The 24,501-nt window shown below is 39.9% G+C and overlaps 1 protein-coding gene across 6 annotated transcripts in view; it reads left to right on the forward strand.

The window, feature by feature from the left end:
* Window positions 1-24,501, forward strand: part of LOC122553773 (spectrin beta chain, non-erythrocytic 1-like) — a 269,990-nt gene that overhangs the window by 158,367 nt on the left and 87,122 nt on the right. For all 6 annotated transcript variants that reach the window (XM_043698081.1, XM_043698083.1, XM_043698082.1 and 3 more), the window contains 9 exons: window positions 410-712; window positions 1,568-1,718; window positions 3,873-4,743; window positions 7,270-7,407; window positions 11,594-12,350; window positions 14,640-14,842; window positions 14,948-15,038; window positions 16,631-16,777; window positions 22,121-22,384. In XM_043698081.1, the coding sequence (XP_043554016.1) occupies window positions 410-712; window positions 1,568-1,718; window positions 3,873-4,743; window positions 7,270-7,407; window positions 11,594-12,350; window positions 14,640-14,842; window positions 14,948-15,038; window positions 16,631-16,777; window positions 22,121-22,384 (2,925 nt within the window). The remainder of the gene's footprint in view (window positions 1-409; window positions 713-1,567; window positions 1,719-3,872; window positions 4,744-7,269; window positions 7,408-11,593; window positions 12,351-14,639; window positions 14,843-14,947; window positions 15,039-16,630; window positions 16,778-22,120; window positions 22,385-24,501) is intronic.

Here is a 24,501-nt window from a genome sequence, read left to right on the forward strand (position 1 = left end):
ATTTGCATTTTGTTGATAATGCAGGCTTGAAAGCAACATGTGAAGACATATAACATTATAGGATGATGTTCTGCTGTGGCCTTCTTTGTGTTTACTTTTCATCCTGAGTTATTTTCTGATCCATTTATTACTTCCTGTGGCTGTCTCAATGTGCTGATGTTTCTGGCTTCTGATGCAGTGTTCTTGCATGTTACTGTAAATTGAGAACAATATATAGTTTATGGATGCTTCAGTCATTTTACAAAAGTGCCAAGCATGTTTACATTGACATTGATTTGGCCTGACAAGTGGCAAAGTTGACGTACAAGTTTGCTGTTTCTCTTTCATTCAGTCATAGGGGTAAAACTTATCACTGAGTAGTTCTAGTTTCTGAAGTATTTATCATTTAATTTGTACAATTTGACCACAGGATAATTTTGGCTATGATCTGTCTGCTGTGGAAGCAGCTATGAAGAAGCATGAGGCAATCGAGGCTGATATTGCTGCTTATGAAGAACGTGTGCAGGCCCTTGTGGATGTGTCACTGGAACTGGAGGCTGAAAATTACCATGATATTAAACGTATTAATGCCAGAAAGGACAACATTATGCGGCTGTGGGAGTACCTGTTGGAGCTGCTTAATGCGAGGCGAGCAAGACTGGAAATGAACTTGGCCCTTCAGAAGATTTTCCAGGAGATGCTTCATATCATTGATTGGATGGATGAAATGAAAGTAGGTGCTACGATGAGATCTTTTTGGGTATATATCATGTACTCATGTGTTGACATTCTTGTACTAATGGGGCAAAGGCAATGAATGATTATTTGGACCTTCCAATATCATCGATTCTCCTTTGGAAAAATAAAATTGCAGCATAATTGATAGACCACTTTATTGGTTTGTTTTCAGATTTTTTTTCTAGATTCGACAATTTTACAAGTTTCATACGATAGTAGAACTGCCATTACCGTTTCAGTTTTGTCAGCTAACCCAGTTTCCACCACTCTCTAGCTTTGTGCTGGGGAATTAATGGGCAGAATAAAGCTATTATTAATGATTATTTGCCGCTAATCTTATTTTCAGCAGTAAATAAAGGTTGAGTTTCATCATGCTCTGCGGAATGTGATTTAAATTTTTCATCCCATTTCTTATAAGTCAGTTTCATTATAAAAAACTTGTTGATCTCGTGTAATAAATCCAAGGGTATCCTGTTTTCTAAATAGGAGTATCGTATCATGTAAAGTACTATTTAGTGAAATTTGTGTGTATGATACCTGAATTTTACCTGGCCTTTAATCAAATGTAACATATGTATCATATTTAGTCCTAGTTAAAGTTTTCAAGGGGACCACTTGATTCCTAAACCAAATACTTTCCCAGCTCATCACGGTTAGTATTACACTGGAAATATTGGCTGGCATTTGTGTCATTTTAAAAACATTTACCTCATGAGGTTCACTTTCTGATTCATGAGTGTGTAACTTACTAAACTTAGAAATAATGGCATTTTGATTTATATGGGTGTGTGTGTTTGTGTTTTTTTTATCATACTTATTTTAGAAAGCTAATACTTCCCTTTCTTTTCAGGTACGACTGCTATCACAGGATTTTGGTAAACATTTAATGGGTGTGGAGGACCTGCTTCAAAAACATACACTGGTGGAAGCTGACATTGCGATTCAAGCAGATAGATTGAAGTTGGTTAATGCAGGAGCCCTCAAATTTGCTGAAGGCGAAGGTACCTGTTGATGTTTCTCCTGTAATGTTCTGTACTTCGCATCCTGTTTAAGTCCTAATAAAGACCATCAGTAATTGGCAAAAGCAACTGCAAAACTTTGATTTCCGATTTTTGTTGCTGTACCTTTTTATGGAGCCCTTCAACTATTGTATATCCCTGCATAAACACTAGACCTTATATATGTGTATGCGTTTTATAACAATTTGCATGAAAAAAGGCTGCACAATTAGACAATCTGTCTTAGTGTTGTTACTTGAGGAATAAGTATTGAACACAATTCACTTTGCTTTTATTATAGTATAATGGGGATCTGCTGTGGCAACCTGACAAAGCTCACAGAATGTCCATTTAATATCTCACCCAATGATGGTACCTGTACAAATGCCTCATGAAATTCCACTGTCTTGGTATTTAGGAATAGAGTCCTTTTTTTGTTTCTTCCTTGCTCTTCCACATCAGTTATACTTTGCAATTTGGTATTGTCCAAGAGTACATCTTTACTTAACCTATTTATCTATGTGGACTTTAAGCAGGATTGCCAATTTAGTATGCAATGTTGTCAAATTTAAGAGCATTTAAAATGCGAAGAACTGAGGGCAGGAGATTTTGTTTGAACAAAACAAGATTTAGAACCAGTCCAGACAAAAATGGAAGTCTGCCTTTGTTGCTACATATTATGTTTGAAAATCATCTTATGTCTTTTGTCTTGAGTAATGCTGGCAATGCAAAATAGATTCTCAAATTAGAATTCAGATTTTTTTTGCTGTTGGTCAGAGTTGCTCATGATATGATTTGTCTATTTCTTCATTACTTTTCATATTAAATTTCTAATCTAGAGGGTGGCATCACCGGAAAGGGGATTTGTGACAGGAAACCGAGTGGTGGTTAATTGATGTTTCTCACACCAGAGGAAGGTTACCTAGGGGTTGATGTTAGTATCCCTGTCTGTCTTGATGTATGTTAATGTCCTAGACTTGACTATGCAGGGCATAGTGTCAAATTTTGAGGATGATATGAATTTTGGAAGTGAGGTGAGTTGTGAGGAGAATCATTTTGAAATTCAAAACGAGCAGGTCAAATGGATAGACAACTTGCAGGTGAAATGTGATGTAAATAGAATGAATTAATCCATTGTGCTTGGAAGATGGGGTCAGGCAGTTGTTTTTAAAGTGTGGTACAATTTTAAAGTGTATGCAAGAACTAGCTGTACAGTTATGCAAGTGATTGAGGATGGCAAGAAGAATGCTGAATAGAGCATATGGAATACTGGGCTTTATAACAAAGGTAATTGAATACAAAAGCAGGAGCATTGTGGTAGATATATATAAAGCATTAGCTTCACCTCAGTTGGAGTGCAGTGTCTAGTTCTAGTCATCACACTTTTGGAAGGATGTGAAAGATCGAAGTGGGATTCATAAGAATGCTTATAAAATGTTTACTTTTGTTAAACAGATTGAAGAAATTTGTCCTTCTCAGAGAAGATTGGAAGCAGGTTTGACAGACCTATTCAAAATCGTGAAAGGTCTGGACAGAGTAGATAGCCAGAAAGATCGAGTAAACTCGACATCAGTTGAAAGTGATTGGCCAAAAAGGTGAAGGTAACATGAGGGAAAAGTTTTCACACAACAAGAGACTAGGATTTGGAATATACTGCCCGAGGATGTGGTAGAGGAAATTTTCATGATAATCGATCATTATCTGAAGAGGAAATATCAATGATAGCATGTTGTAAAGACAGTGGACCGAAACCAAGTGAATTCCTTTTGCAGAGGGCTGACACTGACACGATAGGCTGAATGTCCACTCTTCTGTGCTGTACCCATTCTCTGATTCTGTGAAATGAAATCCACCATTGTACCAATTCACTCCATGCAAGTTAGCTTAGGAACCTTATTTCCTGTACTATTTACAGCCCGATTGAATTGCCCCAAAGTCTGCTAACCGGTTCAGCAGACCTCATCAGCTAGATCTGATTGATTAATAAGCAGTTTAGTTTGAAATTGTAATATAGTGAAGGGATCGACTGATGCTGGAAAGTTATGCGCAACTCACTCATTCACATTCTCCCCATATTTTCTGTGAGACTAAGCGTGGTTGAGCACCACAACATTCTTAATGATGCACTTAACAATTAGTTGTGAATCTCTTTTCCAGGTTACACCCCTTGTGATCCCAATGTGATCAAAGATCGTGTCAACCACCTGGAACTGTGTTACGAGGAGCTTTGTGTGTTGGCTGCTGAGCGGAAAGCTCGTCTGGAGCAGTCCCGTTGTCTTTGGAGGTTCTTCTGGGAGATGGCGGAGACTGAGGGCTGGATTCGGGAAAGAGAGCAGATCTTCTCTTCGCAGGATTACGGAAAAGATATCACCAGTATTGTGATTCTGCAAAGCAAGCATAAGGCACTGGAGGATGAGTTGGGCGGCCTCAGCACGCACCTGCAGCAAACAATTAAAGAAGGCCGAGATATGATTGCACAGAAACACTTTGCTTCGCCTGAGATCAAGAAACGGATAGACGAGGTCCTTGCCATGTGGAAGGATTTGGAGGAGCTGGCTGCCTTCCGCAAGCAGAACCTTCAGGATGCACAGAATTTCTTCCAGTTCCAAGTGGATGCAGACGATGTCAAAATCTGGTTGCAGGACACATATCGCATCGTGTCTTCTGATGATGTTGGTCATGATGAATTTTCCACACAGACACTGGTGAAGAAACATAGGGACCTTACAGATGAGATCATGAAGTCTGGGATAGCTATTGATGCTCTGAACAAACAGCTCCAGAGCCTTCCAGAGGAGTTCAGGAAATTACCAGAAATAAAGGACAGACAGTGGGAGATAAAGGAGCTATATGCTGATCTCGTGGCTCTAGCTGATCTCCGGAGGCAGCGTCTACAGGACGCCCTTGCTCTCTATATAATGTTTAGTGAAGCTGATGCTTGTGAATTGTGGATGAATGAGAAGGAGAAGTGGCTGGAAGGAGTAGAGATTCCAAAGAAACTTGATGATCTGGAAGTAGTGGAGCACAGGTACAAGCCGCGAATGCAAATAATTTATTTCATTTGCCCATTCAGATTGTGCAAGGGAAGATGTTATTCTCTCAAATCCTCAAGAATTTAATGACCTATTAGGAGGGCCATGATGACTGTCATGAATGGGTCAGGCAGTTTCAGTGAAGAGAAAAGGAACAGTTATGTTTAAGGTTTTTGAGCTTTCATGATTTGGAGACGCCAGTTTTGAACTGGGGTGTACAAAGTTAGAAATCACACAACACTAGATTATAGTCCAACAGCTAGTGCTTCCAAATAAACTTCTTGGACTATAACCTGGTGTTGTGTGATTTTTAATTTTAAGCTTTCTGTTCTGATGTAAAGTCACAGGCCTGAAATGTTGACTCTTTTCCCTCTCCATAGATGCTACCCAGCCCTAAGGAATATTTTCAGCAAGTTAAGTTTTTATTTAAGAGTTCCAGAATCCACTGTATTTAGCTCTTGTGTTAGACATTGTAATCGCTTTAAGCAACGCAGTTAAAATCATATGTATTCCAAATCTGCATTCTCTCCAACCTATGGAGTTTCATCATGAAGAAATTCATTACTCAAAGTTCCTGATGGTGTGCATTTAACTTGACTGAGAGTTGACTTTAGAGTTAAAATCATCATAGAAATCCTGCAGTGTAGAAACCAGCCAGTTGGCCCAACAAGTCCACACTGACCCTCCAAGGTCTAACTCACCCAGACCCATTTACTCCTGACCAAGGCACCTAACCCACGTGTCCCTGAACATTATGGACAATTTAGCATTGCAAACTCAGCTAACCTGTACATCTTTGGATTGTGGGAGCAAACCAGAGCATCCGGACTATGCATTCATGGGGAGAATGTGCAAACTCCATACACACAGTCATCCGAGGCTGGAATTGAACCCAGATCCCTGGTGCTGTGAGGCAGCAAGCTAACCGCTGAGCCATCATGCTGTCCTATGTTACCACTTCCATTTCTCCCACTTTACCATATGTAAGCTTAAAAGTTGACCTCTCCTTTATCTTAAATCATATTATTCCGAGACTTCTTTGTGGCTTATGCCATCTTCCAATTTAATGTACTTGGAAATGATTTGATCAGTTGTGGTGGATGACCCAGTCACATGGATACTGATTCGGAACACAACTTCCCTTTACTGAGGCCATATGGGTAGAACAGAGGAAGTTAAGGTGGAAGCTGACAGAAATTTTGAACATAAATAGTTAGCTGTTTGGTGAAAAGGAAGCAAAGGGGGCAGAATCAATGAATTAACGCTAGAAAAACCAAGAGGGTAATTAGAAAAAAGTGAATTGGAACAGGTTATTAGAGAATGAAATGTTTCTGCAAGTGGCTAATAAAACAGAGATTGTTTAAAAATGAAATTGGAAAAGGATATTGAAATAAAATTTTAAATTAGATTCCCTAAAGTGTGAAAACAGGCCCTTTGGCCCAACAAGTCCACACCAACCCTCTGAAGAGTAACCCACCCAGATCCATCTCCCTCTGACTAATGCACCTAACACTATGGGCAATTTAGCATAACCAATTCACCTAACCTGCACATCTTTGGACTGTGGGAGGAAACCCACGCAGACACAGACAGTCGCCCAGAGGTCGGAATTTAACCCAGGTCCCAGATACTGTGAGGCAACAGTGCTAATTACTGACCCACTATGCCACCCATTTGAAATGAAAGAATAAAAATGGTTACGTTTTGGCCATATGGAAACTGAATAATCCTTCCAGTTGAAGGTCTAGCACTAGTTAGACACAACAGGGACAACTTCAACTTAATTTGCCCGGCAAGCAATCAGCAGTATTAACTAAAATGTCTGTATTGTAGTTTCCCATTATTACTTTGCATTTACTCCAATTAAGAATAAATTAGGCTAGTGTGTGAAAATCAACCTGATAGATTGTTGGTGAATTGTTTATATTAAAATTGCCCCAATGAAAGCATCCCCCCACTATAATTTTGTTGTATTTTTAAAATATATTTTATATCTGTGATATTTATTGCACAAGAAAGGGCAGAGCAGTCTCGCCCGTAGCAAAATCAAAACATTTGCCACATCTGCTGAGCTTTCCAGAAATTTCTGATTTCCAACATCTGCAGATCTTTGGTTTTTAGTTCTGTCCAAAGGTTTAGCCAAAGTTAATGGTTTGTTGACTATTTCAAAGTGCAAATTAAATTGTAAAGGGATTAATAAAGCATTTCCGAGCCAGTAATCCAATCACAGAATTAAGATGCATTAAAATAATTTGTAATATTGTCCCAATCCAGAAATTGCATGCAGCTTTGAACTTGCTGAATTGTGTTTATTTTAGTGGTTTTTCAACAATTAGGATGAACAGAATTGGTGCATGATGAGCTGTATATTATGCAATTAGGTACTTCAGAATAATCGAGTGATGATCGCCACTTTGGCAAAACAAAATGTGCAATGAATATGTATTATAATATGTTACATTCAACAGCTTATTTGTTGTGACTTTTAAATGTATTGCACAATCTACCTTTGTTTTGCATAGGTTTGAAACCCTGGTACAGGAAATGAACAATTTGGGATCTCGGATCAATGAAGTAAATAGTACAGCAAACCACTTGGTAGAGACTGGCCACCCAAGTACACAAGAGGTGAAAGACTGTCAGGATCATGTGAACTTCAGGTATATTTCTAACATGTTTCCATTCACCACATATTGCTTAGTGATTCATTATCCTGCGGAACAACATTCTGAACGATGAAGAGGATGAGAGACAATGGATGAGGATGAGTTCGCCCCTTTAAGTTTTATGTAAAAGATGTAATCAGAAAATAGTTTCCTCTTCAACCCTTGGTTGCAAACTGGTTTCCCTGCCTGGATATGTCCATTTCTTTCTTTTGACATTCTTTAACTGAGTGTTAATTCATTTCATTACAGGAGCATTGTATTGCGTTTTTATTAGGTGTGAATGATCAGGTCACCTCAACTACAGTTCACTGAAAAAGATGTTTTTGAATAAGGATATGTGTGAGAGTTGCACTGTACAACTAGTGAGAAAAGTCCATTTGGGTTAATGGCCTCACTTTGTGTAATATAATTTTATTGCAAATCATTCTCCCTGTTGAAAGAACATTAAATTCTAGCCCAATCTTCCTGGGATGAAATTATTAAAATTCTGGTTTCAGATCTCTGTGAAGATCTCTTAAAGAAATTGGTTAATCTGCATAAAACATTTTTTTTGTGTAGTACAGTTTTAAAAGTGGAGCATAAGCAGGGGTGTCAGTGCAAAACATCTTAAAGAAGGAGTAATAAAGACTGTTTAAAATACATTTATGGGATTTTTGGCTTTCAAAAGAGGGAGGTTGAGTCTGATGTTTACGGAAAAGCAGGAAAGATCATTGGAACGGGGAAAACCCAGCAAGGTCAAGGATATACAAACCCTACTGAATTTAGCAGTATAGTTGTGATGTACATTTTCCGCTGAGCTGGAAAGGACTGGATGTGGGAGCACTGCAATGCTTTTTATCTGCTTCGTTGGTTGTAGGAGTGCTTGACTTGTAGCTTCTGCTATTTAACATGCATGCAATCCTTTCGGAGTGAGTTGTAATCCTAGCCCCTTTTGGGATAATCTGAAATCAAACATACCTTTCAGATGATCCCTCTCAACTTTAGGTTGGGAAAGACCCATCCCAAAGATATTAAATGGATCTGAAGGACAAACCCATTTCTCCTCACAGAAGAGGATCTCCTCAGAGTAATGCCATTCAGTATACCCTTTTTAACAAATTTCAGACAAATTATGATATCCCAGATGTTAAGAAGGTCCAGGAATATCTGTACCCCCATTTCCCCTCATATATACAATAAATAAGGTTAAAGAGTTGGGTTCAAGAGTTAATGATACAGAAGATTATGTGAGACAACACAAATTCTGAACTACACAAATGTTCACTGATGAGCCAACCATGCAATTCATAAATTGACAAGGCAGTAAATCACAAAGTCAGAAGAACGAAGAGAAAAATAGTCTTGTTTCTAACAGAAAACAAATTATTGTTACAATAAAATGCTTTAAGTAGAACATCTGTCAATTATTAAAGAACCATTTAACTTAAATCTGGAGTAGACAGCTAGAGAGTTAGAGAGATGACTCTACTGATTGATGAGAGAATTGTCATTATCTTATCCTAGTAAAGGAAAGTGCTGATGTTCACATCTTCACTATTTACCATTTGCTTCTTTGCACAAAAGAATTAAAAACCTTGAAAATGAATAATAATATTGAAGCAGGTTAAGATGCGGATGAAATATTAGGTGAAGCTAATTTTCATACTGGAAAGTGTAGACCGCAAGTGTGTCATCTGCTAATGTTGTATATATGTTCTCATTGTTCAAACAATTTGCAGTGCAGTGAACCTTACAACAAGGGTCGGTGTGTCAAAAGTTAGATGTTTCTTACTTTATCACAATATTTCTCCAGAAAAACATCATTATATTTGCTTTTCAAAAAATATTTAATTTATCTTTTTCCATGCACTATGCATGTCAAAGCTTTGGGTGGTTGGCATCTCTTAAATTGACTCTGACTCTGATTATGAAATGTGTTTACCATTAGGAAAGTTTTTGCAGAAACTTAGCCTCTGCAAATCGCAGCAGTTTACTGTAATTATACCTTAACTTACTCTGAAGGTAAAGTGAAAATAAAGTTAAGGAATGTCGTTCTAATTTTGCTGTCGTCTTGTGATCTCTACTATGAAGGGGACATACTTTAGGCAAACGTCTCGATTTTACTTGAATAAAATCCTTGCGTTGAACACACTGCTGCATTGTGCACTTGAAACGATAGCAATCTAAAGTATGCTCTCAATATTTATAATGTTTCCTACAGCTGCATAATTAATCTGTTGCGTAGTTTGTGTACAAAGCTGTTGTTAGAAGGTGGAGCAAGAAAGTAGAAAAGGATGGATGAGACTGATGGACATAATAAAGCTTGTAGGAGAATTTGACTGCACCACAAAGATTTTGTTTTAATTTTCTGTGAGGTATTGTCTTTTGCCAATACCTTGCCTCCCACACCTTAATCAAGATTATGAATTTAATAATGAACGAAGAGTGAAATCCCATCTTCGATACCGCAACATTTCATTCCAATATATTGCACTCCCCAAAGTTGCTGACTTTATTTCTCTCGGTAGTTTTCTCCAGACAGGAGGATTTGAGTACTCTTGAGCTACAGGGCTGCCTCATGCGATACTGTCATAAAAGAATAATTGACTTTATTAATTCATGGGATGTGGACATTGCTAGCTGGGCCAGCATTTATTGCCTGTCTCTAGTTGTCCTGGAGACGGTGCTGACGAGGTGTTGTCTTGAACCACTGCAGTCCATATGATGTAGGTTGACCCACAATGCCGTTAGAAAGGCAGTTCCAGGATTTTGAACAGTGAAGGAATCATGATATATTTCCAAGTCAGGATGGTGAGTTGCTTGGAAAGTGTGAGAGGCGCTTGCAAATGTTGTTGTATCTGCAAAAATCATAAGGCTGAATCATGAGGTGGGCGGGTTGGGGGGTGGGGTGTGTATGTTAAGCTAGATATGCTTGCACGAACAGCTACAAGTAGCTGCATCTTCTGCAGAAATCATAAGGCGGAGTCATGAGGGTGTATACCAAGAAATAACTAACCATAAAGGGAGGTGGTCGACTGGTAGAAACAGATGTATTGACATGACCATTGCAATTGTGATACACATAGGGAGTTAATATGAACAAGATAACCAAATAAGACCCAGTGTTGCGTCAGCAAAAGTAATAAGACCCAGCTATCAAGGGGAGGGTTGCACGCTAACAACAGGCCACAGACAGATGTGGTAAGCCGATTAGATTAGCAGATGCACAGAGCAATACAACTGTCACATGAGGTAAAAGGGGAGTACCGAGAGACTCAACTGAATTGTATAAATTGTAATGCAACCTCCTGATCGGGTGTGCCTATTTTGTGGTCACCCAGGCTTGCAAGAACGTATGAATAAAGACTGCTTCAGAATTTGCCTCGGACTGAAATTATTCTCACGGAGAGGAACTTGCAGATGGTGGGGTTCCCATGTACCTGCTGCCTTGTTCTTTGAGATGAAAGTTGTTATGGGTCTGAAAGGTGCTGCCTAAAGATCCTTCATAAATTTCTGCAGTGCACCTTGTAGCTGGTACACACTGCTGCTCCTGCTGAATGTCAATGATTGAGGGAGTGGATGTTTGAGAATATGGTGCCAGTCAAATAGTTACCTTATCCTGGATGTGTCAAGCTTCTTGAGTGTTCTGTCCAGGTAAGTAGGGAATAACCCATCACACTTCTGACTTGTGCTTTGTAGGTGGTAGATGTGCTTTGCTTCAGTGTATGTAAAGGAATTGTGATGATATGAGTGGCATGGTGGCTCAGTGATTAGCATTGCAGCCTCACAGCACCAGGGACCCAGGTTTGATTCCAGCCTTGAGTGACAATTTGCGTGGAGTTTGCACATTCTCCATGTGTCTGCACAGGTTTCCTCCCACAGTCTGAAGATGTGCAGGTCAGGTGAATTGGCCATGCTAAATTGCCCATAGAGTTAGGCGCATTAGTCAGAGGGAAATGGGTCTAGAGGAGTTACTCTTCGGAGGGTCGGTGTGGATTTGTTGGGCCAAATGGCCTGTTTCCACGCTGTAGGGAATCTAATAAAATCTGAAGAGGTTTATTAAAATATTTTGATTCTTTATTTTGACAATGATTGTGTGCAGTAAAATTTCCCCTTTTGAGATACTTTCAAACTGATGGTGATTTATTTTCTGTTTGAAGTGAATATTTATAAATAATACTGATCTTGTTATAATTTGCAGATGGCTGCAGTTTCAGAAGTTGGTAGATATGAAAAAGAATGATGTTCAGTCTGCATTAAGCCTTCAGAATTATTGTCTTGAGTGTGATGAAACCAAGGTCTGGATTTGTGAGAAAACCAAACTCATCGAATCAACTCAGAGCTTGGAAAAAGACCTACCCGGTGTCCTAGCCATTCAAAGGAAGTTGTGTGGCATCGAGAGAGATCTAGCTGCCATAGAATCAAGACTTCCAGAGTTGCAGAAGGAGGCCCACAGACTGGCAGATCAGCATCCTCATCATGCTGCAGATATCTTGAAACGGCTTAAGGAAATCAATGATGTTTGGGACGAACTGAAACACACTCTTCAAGGTCGTGAGGAATCACTTGGTGAGGCCAGCAAACTGCAGAAATTCCTACAGGATTTGGATGACTTCCAGTTGTGGCTCTCCAAATCACAAAAAGCTATCGCTTCTGAAGATGAGCCAAACTCCTTGCCTGAAGCTGAAACTCTCCTCCGACAACATAATGCCATCAAAAATGAGATAGATCGCAATTTGGAAGAATACCAGAAGATACAGGAGAATGGGAAAATGATAACCGAGGGTGAAACAGACCCGCAATTTCAAATATTAAAGCAGCGTTTGGAAGGAGTGGACACTGGTTGGAATGAACTTCTTCAGATGTGGGAAAACAGAAAAAATCTTCTGTCTCAGTCTCACGGGTATCAGCAGTTCCTCCGAGACAGCAAGCAAGCAGACAGTATCCTTCGCAATCAGGTACTGGCGTACTGTCATGTTTTGCAATCACATGACCTGCTAAGCATTAGTGTGTGCTACTTTCAGCTATCTAGTGAAACCTCGTTTAATATAAGTAAAATCTTAAGGTGCAAAGTGACTCAGGAGCAAAGTAAAGTTAGAAAGCTTGCCTTTTAGGGAGCTTCATTGCAGCATCCGACGAAACTGTGTTTCTGCAGGAAGGTTTCATTTGCAGAGTGCATATAGCATCAACATAGTAAATGATGTAAACTAAACCTCCTTTGGATTAATGCATTTTTAAAAAGATTGCAACTGCACCATGCATCTTTTTCTGATGAACAAGGCAAAATGCAATACTGATTTTTTTTTAAGATTCAGGTGGTTAAGGAAAGATGTAATTTATTCATTTGGGAAGTGGAAATATAGGGGGCATCGGAGAAAATTTAATAGCAGTTTGGAACACGTTGATAATTTATTCTGCCCATACTTCAACGTCTTGCACTTTATAAACCAATCAGCCTTTAAGAATGTAATTAGGAATATGTTGCTCAGTTGACTAGTATTTGTTGAGATCTTGTATGCTTATCATAAATACTTTTCCAATGATTGCAACTAAATACTGTGGATGCTGGAAGTCTGAAATAAAAGCATAAAGTGCTGAAGAAAATCTGGCAGCCTCTGGGGCAGAGAGAAACAAAGTTGACTCTTACCTGAACAGAATTCATATTGAACTCATCAGACCAGCACTTCTCCAACACTTCCTATTTTTATTTAAAAAAAGTGATCATGGATATTTAAATGCATTAGCAAATTCTACAATGCAATGTTTTGCATTACCTTCACAGCTAAATTTAGTCCACACTTTGGGATGCTATTGGTTCCTAGAAGCACTATGGGTGGCACGGTAGCACAGTGGTTAGCACTGTTGCCTCACAGCACCAGAGACCTGGGATCAATTCCCACCTCAGGCGACTGACTGGAGTTTGCGTGGGAGTGCTCCGGTTTCCTCCCACAGTCCAAAAATGTGCAGGTTAGGTGAATTGGCCATGCTAAATTGCCCGTACTGTTAGGTGAGGGGGTAAAATGTAGGAGTGACGGATCGGTGTGGACTTGTTGGGCCGAAGGGCCTGTTTCCACACTGTAAGTAATCTAATCTAAAACCAGTTCATTCGCAGCAGCCTCTTTTTCATTATGTCAGCTTTCCTTTTCCATTGACCTGAAAAATAATGCCAAGGTTTTTAATTTAAAAACAAGTTCATAAGTAAAAACACAGTCACAGTAAGGCAAGAAGAGCTTTTGCATAAAATGTTCGATAAACCTCAAAGAAGACCAGTGAGAAGCGAGTTGTTGATTTGTTGGGATTTAGTTTCATACTGTTGGCATAGTCTTATTTCCTGCCAATACAATCACAAATTAGGTACTAGACAGCAAACAACAAAAAAGGCTGAAGGAAGCCAAATGAAAATAATTCTTTTGTCATTAGTCATTGCATTACACAGATTTGAATAAGGAACAGTTACTTTGAAAAATCAAGGTGTCCGGGTTTTATGTTGGAAACTTAACGCCATATTGCTAGAAATCACAATGTTGTAGCAGTTATTCTTTCAATTTGCTGTCCAATGTGGCTGGATTGAATAATGAATGTGAGCATATTTAACGTAAGTTATGCATTGAACATAAGCATCGAAAAGACAACCAGAGGGCTGTCCGAGTTAAAATATATCGTCGAATCCCTACAGTGTGGAAACAGGCCATTAGGCTCAATAAGTCCACACCGACCTTCTGAAGAGTAACCCACCTAGACACATTCCCATATTACTCTGCATTTACACCTGATTAAAGCACCTAACCTACGCAACCCTGAACACTATGGGCAATTTAATGTGACCTACACATCTTTGGATTGTGAGAGGAAACCGGAGCACCCAGAGGAAACCCAACCAGGCACAGGGTGAATGTGCAAACTCCACACAGACAGTCACCCGAGGCTGGAGTCAAACCCAGGTCGCCTAAAGTAGTGGTTCTAACCTGAGCAGGCGTACAGCCTTGGGTGAGAGAAAAGACCTCTTGCAGCTTTTGCTTTGCTTGTACCAGTTGGTTATGTAGTGGCAGTGGCAAAGATATGGGGGTATGTAACCCAGTCATCTTCACAATTGTACACAGTGTAAATGACCTAGACATGGAAGTCTAAATTGGGGGAAAGAAAAAGGAAAATGTCATTAAACTTTCAAGACCAAAAGGATGTCTAATGCAAATGGTAAATATTCATAAATGTTACAAAATATCTCTAAACTTTGACTTTTTCCACAGGAATACAGTTTAGTGCACGTTGAAATGCCAAAGACACTGGAGGCAGCTGAAGATGTGATCAAGAAACATGAAGGGTTTGTAACAACCATGGATGCCAACAGGGAGAAAATCATTGGGACAATTAATGAAGGAGAAAAGTTGATTAATGAGGACAATAACTTTAAAGTCAAAGTGGTTGACAAGATCCAAGCTATCAAGGAAAGGTAAAAATTGAATGTTTAGAATACAAAGCTCATCGAGTGTATGATCAAAAGGCATTGATGACTCTTTAGATTCAGATTCTTAAAGTGATTCTTTTGTTGATCCAGGTACCAAGAGAATATGAAACAGGCAAAAGAAGTGGCAGCCCATCTGAAAGACAATCGTGATCTTCAACATTTTCTTCAGAATTGTCAAGAGGTTTGTGATAGTAATCTGTTTACTGTAGTAACACTTCATTCTGCACTCATGCATTCAACAATTCAAGTTGCTTTCCAGCAACAACTGTGAATATGTTTTACATTTCCATCATGTATTATAGTCATAGAGATGTACAGCGTGGAAACAGACTCCTCAGTCCAACTCATCCATGCCGCTAAGCTATCCCAACCTAATCTAGTCCCATTTGTCAGCATTTGGCCCATATCCCTTTAAACCCTTCATATTCATATACCCATCGAGATGTCTTTTAAATGTTGTAATTGTCCCAGACTTCCTTTGGCAGCTCATTCCACACAAGCACCACCCTCTGCATGAAAAAGTTGCCCCTTTTAAATCTTTCCCTCTTCACCCTAAACCTACACCCTTGAGTTCTGGACTCCCCCGCTCCCAGGAAAAGACCCTGTCAACTTACCCTGTCCATGCACCTCATGATTTTATAAATTTGGCTGGCACTTTGAGATCTCAGCATTTGAGGACAGATATGACTGCGCCTTTGTTAGGCAATAGTTTTTTTTTAACTGTAGACAGGCTTCTCATTTTGGCACCACCTCCGTATGCCATATTTTACGTAAATGTGGGAGAGTGGCCGGTGGATTTGCAGCCACAAAGTTCAGGCCCATCTGTGATTTATACCCATAACTCATGCAGGGAAGTATGGAGGTAAATAATCGATGATTAATTTTCTGATGAGCCCAAAGCCCTCTCAAACAGGAATGGAAAATGCTGAAAATACTCAGCAGGGTGAGCAATATCTGTGGGGGAGAAAAAGAATGATTTACTTTGGTTTGAATTATGACTGCCACCTGTACGCAGTGCAGTGAAAAGTGTTGTCTTATGTGTTTTGTATACAGTTCATACTATGCATCAGGGTAACAGAACAGCATGCAGGATAGAGTGTTACAGCTGCTGAAAAGGTGCAGAGAGAGATCAAAATGAACATTGTCCATTCAAATGGCTGATAACAGTGGGGAAGAAGCTGTTCTTGAATCTGATCATACCTGTATTCAAACTTTTATATCTTCAGCCCAATGGAAGAGAGTATAACCAGCATGGGAGGGGGCCTTTGATGATGTTGGTTGCTTTCCCGAGGCAGTGGGAAGTATAGACAGAGTCAATGGACGGAAGGCTGGTTTGAGTGATGGATTGGGCTGAGTTCATAATTCTCTGTACTTATTTCCGGTCCTGGATAGAGCAGTTGCCATATCACACTGTAATGCATCCAGATAAGATGCTTGTTAGAAAAAAATAACATTTTTGTTAGTGTACCTCCCATTAGAATTGGAACCTTTCATCAAACCTTGCTAAAATTCTGAGGGAGAGGAAAACATTCTATTATCCCTTGACTTCTCTGAAGCGCTGTTGAATATCGATATCACAAATTAAGTAAAGCAACCTGCCCATTTACCATCTGTGGCAGTGTGTTTTATCTGTGTGTATGAGACCACAGCATATTCACTGAAAATGTGTTTCACCAGTTATGGTTAGTTAGATTGAGTTTGGAATCCTGCCTTCTGATGTACTGGAGTGTTCCTTCATCTGGAAATTTTTCACTGCCCGTTTTCTGTTTCCAGCTTATTTTCTGGATCAATGAGAAGATGCTAACCGCCCAGGACACCTCTTACGATGAGGCTCGCAACCTGCACACCAAATGGCAGAAGCACCAAGCGTTTATGGCTGAGTTGGCATCCAACAAAGACTGGCTGGACAAAGTTGAAAAGGTGACACACAGCTCAGGAATGATTATTCAGGGCTTTTGAAAATTCCGTCTAACTCATCTCCCTTCCCTGCATTTTCATTTTTTTTTTTGGCAATAGTTATTTATTCTGTCAGGATGTGTGACATCTTCCACTTTTTAAAGTGATTTTTGAAAAAGCGTTTTCCAACATGCAAGCCCGATTCATGCAGGGGAGCAATGGATGCAGAAAACAAAAGCCATAATCCTTAAACACAATTTAAGGAATTATAATCTGGATTTTTTTGTGTTTTCAGCGCAATCTGGGTGCAAAATGGCATTCCAAATTTTGTTCCATCTGAAAGCAATTTTTTTTTTGGTCAAATTTCTGGTCCAACTGCACATCACTGAATGTAGAATACAACAGTGGAGGTGCAAAGTGACATGGGAATTCATGTGCATATTAAAATATCATGAACAGGTATGGAAATTAATGCTTAGTTTTATATTGAAGGACTTGCATACAAGGGAGCAGAAATCAAACTTTGCAATTGCACAAACCTTGGTTAAACCAGACCTGGATTGAGTGTGTGAGCTACTCCCTTAGAATGAGCATGTCATTTACTCATGGCAAGAACCTGTGTGTTGCACTCCTTTAATGTCGGAAGGTTCTAGCTGATCAGGAAATGCATCAGAAAGATTAACAGATTGATAGTAAGACTGTTTGATCGCGTTATGACACCTTCCATGCCATCCAAGTCCTGAAATGGATTTTGAACTCAGAGCTTGTTGCCCAGAGGTAGAGACCACATATGTGGTTTACCACATTTGGGCACCAGACCTTTTGGAAGGATGTGCTGTCTTTGGTGGAAGTGCACATGGATTCTGCATGGACTCTACTTGAAGTCTGAGGATTATTTTTTGAGGTGAAATTACACAAACTAGGATTGTATTCGCTGGAGTTAAAGGATAATGAGATCCAAATTGTCAAGATATGAATGGGAAAAGATGAGTAGATAGAGTGAAACCATTTCTGCTGATTGTGATATACAGTATAACTATGAGAGCCAGAACATTCAGATGAAAAATATGGGAAACCCTTTGATGCAAACAGAGGGAAGGAAGTCTGGGATTCTTTTCTGCATGATACTGGGTGAAAGTTTTAAATTTGAGGTTAATAGATAACTGGTATTCAAAAATATTAAGGGACATGAAGCAAAAGCAGATAAATGCAATTGGTTTCAGATTAACCATGATTTCTGTAGCTCAGTTGCTTATACTTGTTCCCATCTCCAGGACAATCAGGTACTGTTTCAGATTTTTGTTATCATGCATTTTGAGAAATACATTGAAAGATTTACTGATAAATTGGTGTCATTTTACTTGAAAATAGTCTAATCGCAAAAAGGTAGGTGTTTTTAGTCAATCATCTGTGAGTATACTAATGTTACATTACTGCAAATGGCAGTAAAAGTGACACAGAACAATTTATGTCTTACATTGACAGTAATCAGTTTCTTGGTAAATTAGAAGGAAGCTTTTAGAAGATATTTAGGAGGTTGTATACTACTCTTGTGATGTATAAAGAAGTGTAATTCTGAAGGCTTTTTCAAAGGCTCACAGATGGCACAATAAAAGGAAACTTGCCAGGGAGACTGATTTGACATGGAAGTGGGTCAGGCTTCTAATACAGTATGTGGAATGATATCCAGCCCCATCGTAATGGGCACCATGATAGTTAGATTACTTACAGTGTGGAAACAGGCCCTTCAGTCCAACAAGTCCACAACGACCCTCCGAAGAGCAACCCACCCAGACCAATTCCCCTACACTTACCCCTTCACCTAACACTATGGGCAATTTAGCATGGCCAATTCACCTAACTTGCACACATTTTTGGGAGGGAACCAGAGCGAACCCACGCGGGCACGGGGTGAATGTGCAAACCCCACACACACACACACACACACACACACACACACACACCGTTGCCTGAGGCGGGAGGTGAACCCAGGCCTCCGGTGCTGTGAGGCAGCAGTGCTAACCACTGTGCCACTGTGCCGCCCAAGTTGGCCTACTTAACACCACAACCTTGTCCTTTGCCTCTGATGCCTCTTCTCCCCTTAGTTCCCACAACTCCCATCATGTAATCTTCACATCACTGTCACCAACCTGAGGTACTGCAGTGATGCTCACCACAACACTGACATCTACTGGACAATTGAACAATTGTTCAGGTGGGGCCTCTTCACAAAAACAGGGCAAATCTTACCTGGCTCATCAGTCTACCAATCATCATCAGGAAGTGATACAAAATGTCAGTAACCGTCCTATTAAGTGCCAGTAGCTCAACAATAACCGCCTCATGGACACTCAGTTTGGGTTCTGCTAAACCCTCTCCCCTCATGGATAAAAGAGTTAAACTCAAGGGGAACTGAAGGTAACTGCCCTTGGTTTCTGAGTGTTGCTGTAAGGAACCCTAGGCAAACTGGAGTCAATATGAATTGGAGAAACTCTTTGCCAGTTGGAATCATACCTGATGCAGAGGAAGATGATCATGGTTGTTCATGGTTAATAGTCTCAGCCACAGAATATCATTGCAGGAGTTCCTCAGCGTAATTTTCTAGGCCCAACCATCTTCGACTGCTTCTTCAATTACTTTCCTTCCATCATAAGGTCAGAAGTGGGGATGTTTGCTGATGATTGCACAGTGTTCAGCATCGCTCATTACTCCTCAGATACTAAAGCAGTCCATGTCCAAATGCAACAAACCTGGACAAATCCAGGTTTGAGCTGATTCGTAGCAAATAATGCAAGTGCCAGGCAATGACCATCTCCAAAATAGAGGGAATCTGGCAATCACCCATTGCTTTCAATGCCATTAGGATCACCGAATGGCTGACTGAATGCAATAATTCAAGAAGAGAGCTAACCACACCAAGATCAGTGGATATATTTAATAAATGCTGGCCTAGCCAGCGATGGCAAAATCTCCTGAATGAATAAAAAAAATTATCACCAGTCTTTGTGATGCTGATAGCCATCAGCCTCCAATTGACAGGCAGCTATCAGTAAGTAGCAGGTCCCCCCCTCCCCCCCCTGTGTTCCTCAAATTAAGAGAAGACCTACTGGTGGCTACTGAAATGCTTGAAGGGCAATTAGTTTCAATGACTGTCCCCTTTGGAGCTGATGGGTATTCTCACTATTGCTCTAGCCAGTGGACAAGACTTCAGTCAGATCCAAGAAATCCTGCCCAAATAGTGCAAAAGGTAGTGGAAACCCAGGGCGGCACGGTGGCTCAGTCGTTAGCACTGCTGCCTCACAGCACAATTCCAGCCTTGGGTGACTCTGTGGAGTTTGCACATTCTCCCCGTGTCTGCGTGGGTTTCCTCTTGGTGCTCCGGTTTCCTTCCACAGTCCAAAAATGTGTGGGTTAGGTGAATTGGCCATGCTAAATTGCCCATAATGTTAGGTGCATTAGTCAGAGAGAAATGGGTCTGGGTTGGTTACTTTTCGGAGGGTCGGTGTGGACTTTTTGGGCCGAAGGACCTGTTTCCACACTGGGGGATCTAATCTAATTAGTACTAGCTGTAATTTGAGTTGGTTGGCTAAACGTTGTGATCCAGTGGCATCTTCGATCCTCCGTCTTAATACATTCTTAAACTCACAACTTACATTTTGGATTTAACATAAAATATTTAAGGAAATTTTATTCATCATTTCACTCATAATTGCAATGGAAAATAGTGAGACCTGTATGAGATCTTAAGAGATGTGAAGAATTTAAACTGCAGCTTAAAGAGACAAGATAGTACGACAATGAGAGGTAAATCAATAGTTTAAACTTGAATTGCTGAGTCAATTTGTATTGTTACATAGGTGATCTAATTTCACAACTGGCTTAGTATTGGTGTTAATAAATTTATAAATATGAAGTATGGCTTTGCAGTGGAGCAACAGAATACAATTGTCAGGGTTACAAACTGAATGTCAAGTCAATGTTTTTATAATGATTCTCTAAGCCATGTGACCATTGTTTGAGGATTCCTGTGTACTATCTGTCATGAAACTGAGAAACTTCTAATTGAAGAGAGTTTGATGTGTTGCAAAATATGCATCCCTCACAACTCCGTGCTACTCGTGTGAGATTCACAGCTCAGTCATCAAAATCTTGTGGTCAGTCTGCCATATGTTTGCATTAACATGAAGTAGACAGCCAGAGAGGTGCACATAGGATGTTTGAGATCTTTGGACCCAGGCAGCTATAGTGCAACTACTAATACTCGAATGATTGAAGTCAGGAATGGTCAAGTCAACAGAATTTGTCAGGCACTGACATCTCAGAGGACCACAGAGCAGAGGAGATGATACTGCTGGGAAGGGAGGAGCTCATGTAGAGATTTGAAAACAAGATTGTTAGTTTTTAAAATCAAGGCCTTTTTTGATTAGGAACTAATGTAGGTCAATGAGCTCCAAGGTAATAGGTCATTAAGGCTTGATGGATACTAAAACATAGCAGCAGAGATTTAGATGATCTCAGAATTACAGAAAATTGAATGTGAGAGAGCAGACAGTCACATTTTGAGATAATGAAAGCATGAATGAAGGTTGCAGCAGCATATGAGCTGGGAGTGGGTGAAGTTGGAAACATAGGGAATAGGGGCAGAAGTAGATCATTTGGTTCTTCACGCCTGCTCCAACATTCAGTAATCATGGCTGATTAACCAACTCAGTACTCTGTTCTTGCTTTTCCTCATCTCAGTCCTAAATGACTAACCCTGTATCCTTAGATTGTGACTCATGGTTCTGGACTCCATAGGTCATTGGTAACATGCATCCTGAGTTTACCCTGTCTAGTCCTGTTAGATGTTTCTGTGAGAGCCTTACCCATTCTTCCACATAGTTAGGGCAAGGTTACAGTGATGGAAAAGCCATCCTTAGGTATGAGATCAGAAGATCAGTTTGGGTAAAATGTGACATCAAGGTTGGCACCATCTTGGACTGTTAGCTGGGGGAGGAATTTGGAGCAGTGACTAATCCTGTGTTTTCAGACTATGTTGCCAAGAGACATCACAGGGACCAAAATAGATCCTTTGGGACACCTGAGGTAATAACAACACAGGAATAGAAGCCATGGCTAATGATTAGTTTAAAGTTTGTTGTAAATAGATGTCATTGTAAAAATGAGATAGCTTCATTTCAATAATCTGGAAATCATCAAAGTGAGCATGTAATTTATTGTTTTGTTGTTTGTGAGAATCATTTTGGCTGGCACTTTTGAAGCTTGAAGATCAGAGTTCAATTTTTTAACAACAAGTGATTGCTGCTGGTGTCTTAAGTTATGGGGAATAATGTCCACTTTTATCTCACGATCTTTCCCTTGCATCAGGAAGGAAAGAAGCTGATGGAGGAGAAACCCGAGTTTAAACCACAGATCTTGGACAAACTGCAAGAATTGACTGATCTGTGGAATGTGTTGGATGTCACCACTGAGAGTAAGGCAAAGCGCCTTTTCGATGCAAATCGGTCGGAACTGTTTGCACAGACCCGTGATGACCTAAACAAGTGGTTGACTGAGGTAGAGTTACAGCTGCATTCGGATGACTTTGGAAAGGACCTGACCAGTGTCAATATTCTGCTGAAAAAGCTACAGGTAATGATAGTTCTTTCTCCACAGATGCTTTCACCATTTCTTATTTTCATTTGCATTATTGAGGATGCTCAACTGGACGGTTTGTAAATAGAGTCATAAAGTCAGAGAGACAGACAGCATGCAGACAGACACTATGGTCCAACCAGTCCGTGCTGACCATTATCCCAAACTAAACTAGCCCCACCTGCCTGCAGTTGGCTCATATCCCTCCAAACCTTTTCTATTCATGTACTTATCCAAATGTCTGTTGATGAAATTGATGTGGAGGTGCAGGTGTTGGACCCGAGTGGACGGAGTGTAAAATGGCATAACACTAGGAGAGAGTCCAACAGGTTTAGAAAAATAAAATATTTTGCCATTTTACTAAATGGCTAAATCTAACATATGTACTTTTGATCCACGGCTGCTCATTCCGGTTTTGAATTTTGATTTTAGATCTAATCTAATCTAGGTTAACTTGAAAGTGCAAACTTTTGGAGCGATGCTCCTTCATCAGGTAGCTAGTGGGACAGGATCATAGGACACAGAATTTCTAGTAAAAAAAATCAAAGTATCATACAACTGATGCACTGTATTGAACAAACTTAGATTGAATGAAATTGACAACAAAGTGCAGGTCATCAGTAGAATACACATGAAAATCTGGAACAGCAACAGGTATTTGGCACATTAAAATATTTTGTATCACCCTGAATGAATAAAGTTAGTATCACCTTTTTGATGTTTAGGGATTTTCTTCAAATCTAGACATATTCTACAAAATTCAAAACCGGAATGAGCAGCCGTGGATCAAAAGTACATATGTTAGATTTAGCCATTTAGTAAAATGGCAAAATATTTTATTTTTCTAAGCATTGTTATGGCCAAGGTTGGAGGAGGGCACCAACATTTAGTCCCACTGCTCTGTGGATCACAGCATAAAATGAAAATATTTCTTCCCAGTTGCCAAGATGAGCAATTGAATAACTTATCTATATCAGGTTTTAAATGAGGCTTCTTAATAAACAGGATTATTGGTTCAATATCAAAACAAAAGCTATATAAAATAAAGCTGTAATAGTTGGTAAATGTACACAGTCAGTGATTTGGAAGTATAAATGGTTACCCCTGTAGATATTCCAATCATTTGCATGTACACAAACATATACACATAGACTATTCAGGAAAAGAGGGAAGAAAAACCAAATGTTTTTGCAGAGATTGGCTTTCTGAACAAAAATGCATTTTGGTCAATGGGTTATCCTTGAAGGCAATAGAATAAAGTGCTGGAGCCTGATGTTCTGGCACATATATGGTCTAGTCGCTAAGCATTCATGGTCTTTGAAGTCTTGCAGACATAGCCTTCTCAGAAAGTAAAATCTTGAGGTGTTCTTTCAATCATTCTTTCACCCTGAACTGATACGCAGAGTTTTCTTTTCAGAAATGAGAGAGGTCAGCTTGGCATCTTGTTCATAGCAAGATTTCCTCCAAGAATTGGTCTGGTGGATTACATATTTGACATTTCCATCCTGAGAAAGAGTCTCTGACTATTCACCATATCCATGCTCATAATCTTACACACTTCTTTCAAATTACCCCTCAACCACCAACGCTCTCGCAAAAGCAATCCAAGTTTGTCCAACCCCTCCTTATAGCAAATACACTCCAATCCAGGCAGCATCCTGGTAAACCTCTCCTGAAGCCTCTCCAAAGCCTCCAGATCCTTCCCCTTGTGCAGAGACCAGAAATGCACGTAGTACTCCAAATGTGGCCTGACCAAAGCCATATACTGTTGCAGGATGACTTGCCAACTTTTATACTCAGTGTCCTGATGGATGAAGGCAAGCATGCCATACATCACCTTTACCACCTTATCCATCTGTGTTGCCACTTTGGGAGAGCTATGGACTTGGACCCCAAGCAATAGTCCTAAGGGTTCTGCCATTTACTGTATACTTTCCTCTTGCATTTGACCTCTCAACATGCATTACCTCACACTTGTCTGGATTAAACTCCATCTGTTATTTCTCTGCCCAAATTTCTAACTGATCTATCTCCTGATATCCTTTGATTTCCATCCTTGCTATCCACAACTCCACCCATTTTCACATCATCTGCAAAATTACGAAACAGGCAAC

Source organism: Chiloscyllium plagiosum, chromosome 10 (genome assembly GCF_004010195.1).
Source record: "Chiloscyllium plagiosum isolate BGI_BamShark_2017 chromosome 10, ASM401019v2, whole genome shotgun sequence".
NCBI lineage: Eukaryota > Metazoa > Chordata > Chondrichthyes > Orectolobiformes > Hemiscylliidae > Chiloscyllium > Chiloscyllium plagiosum.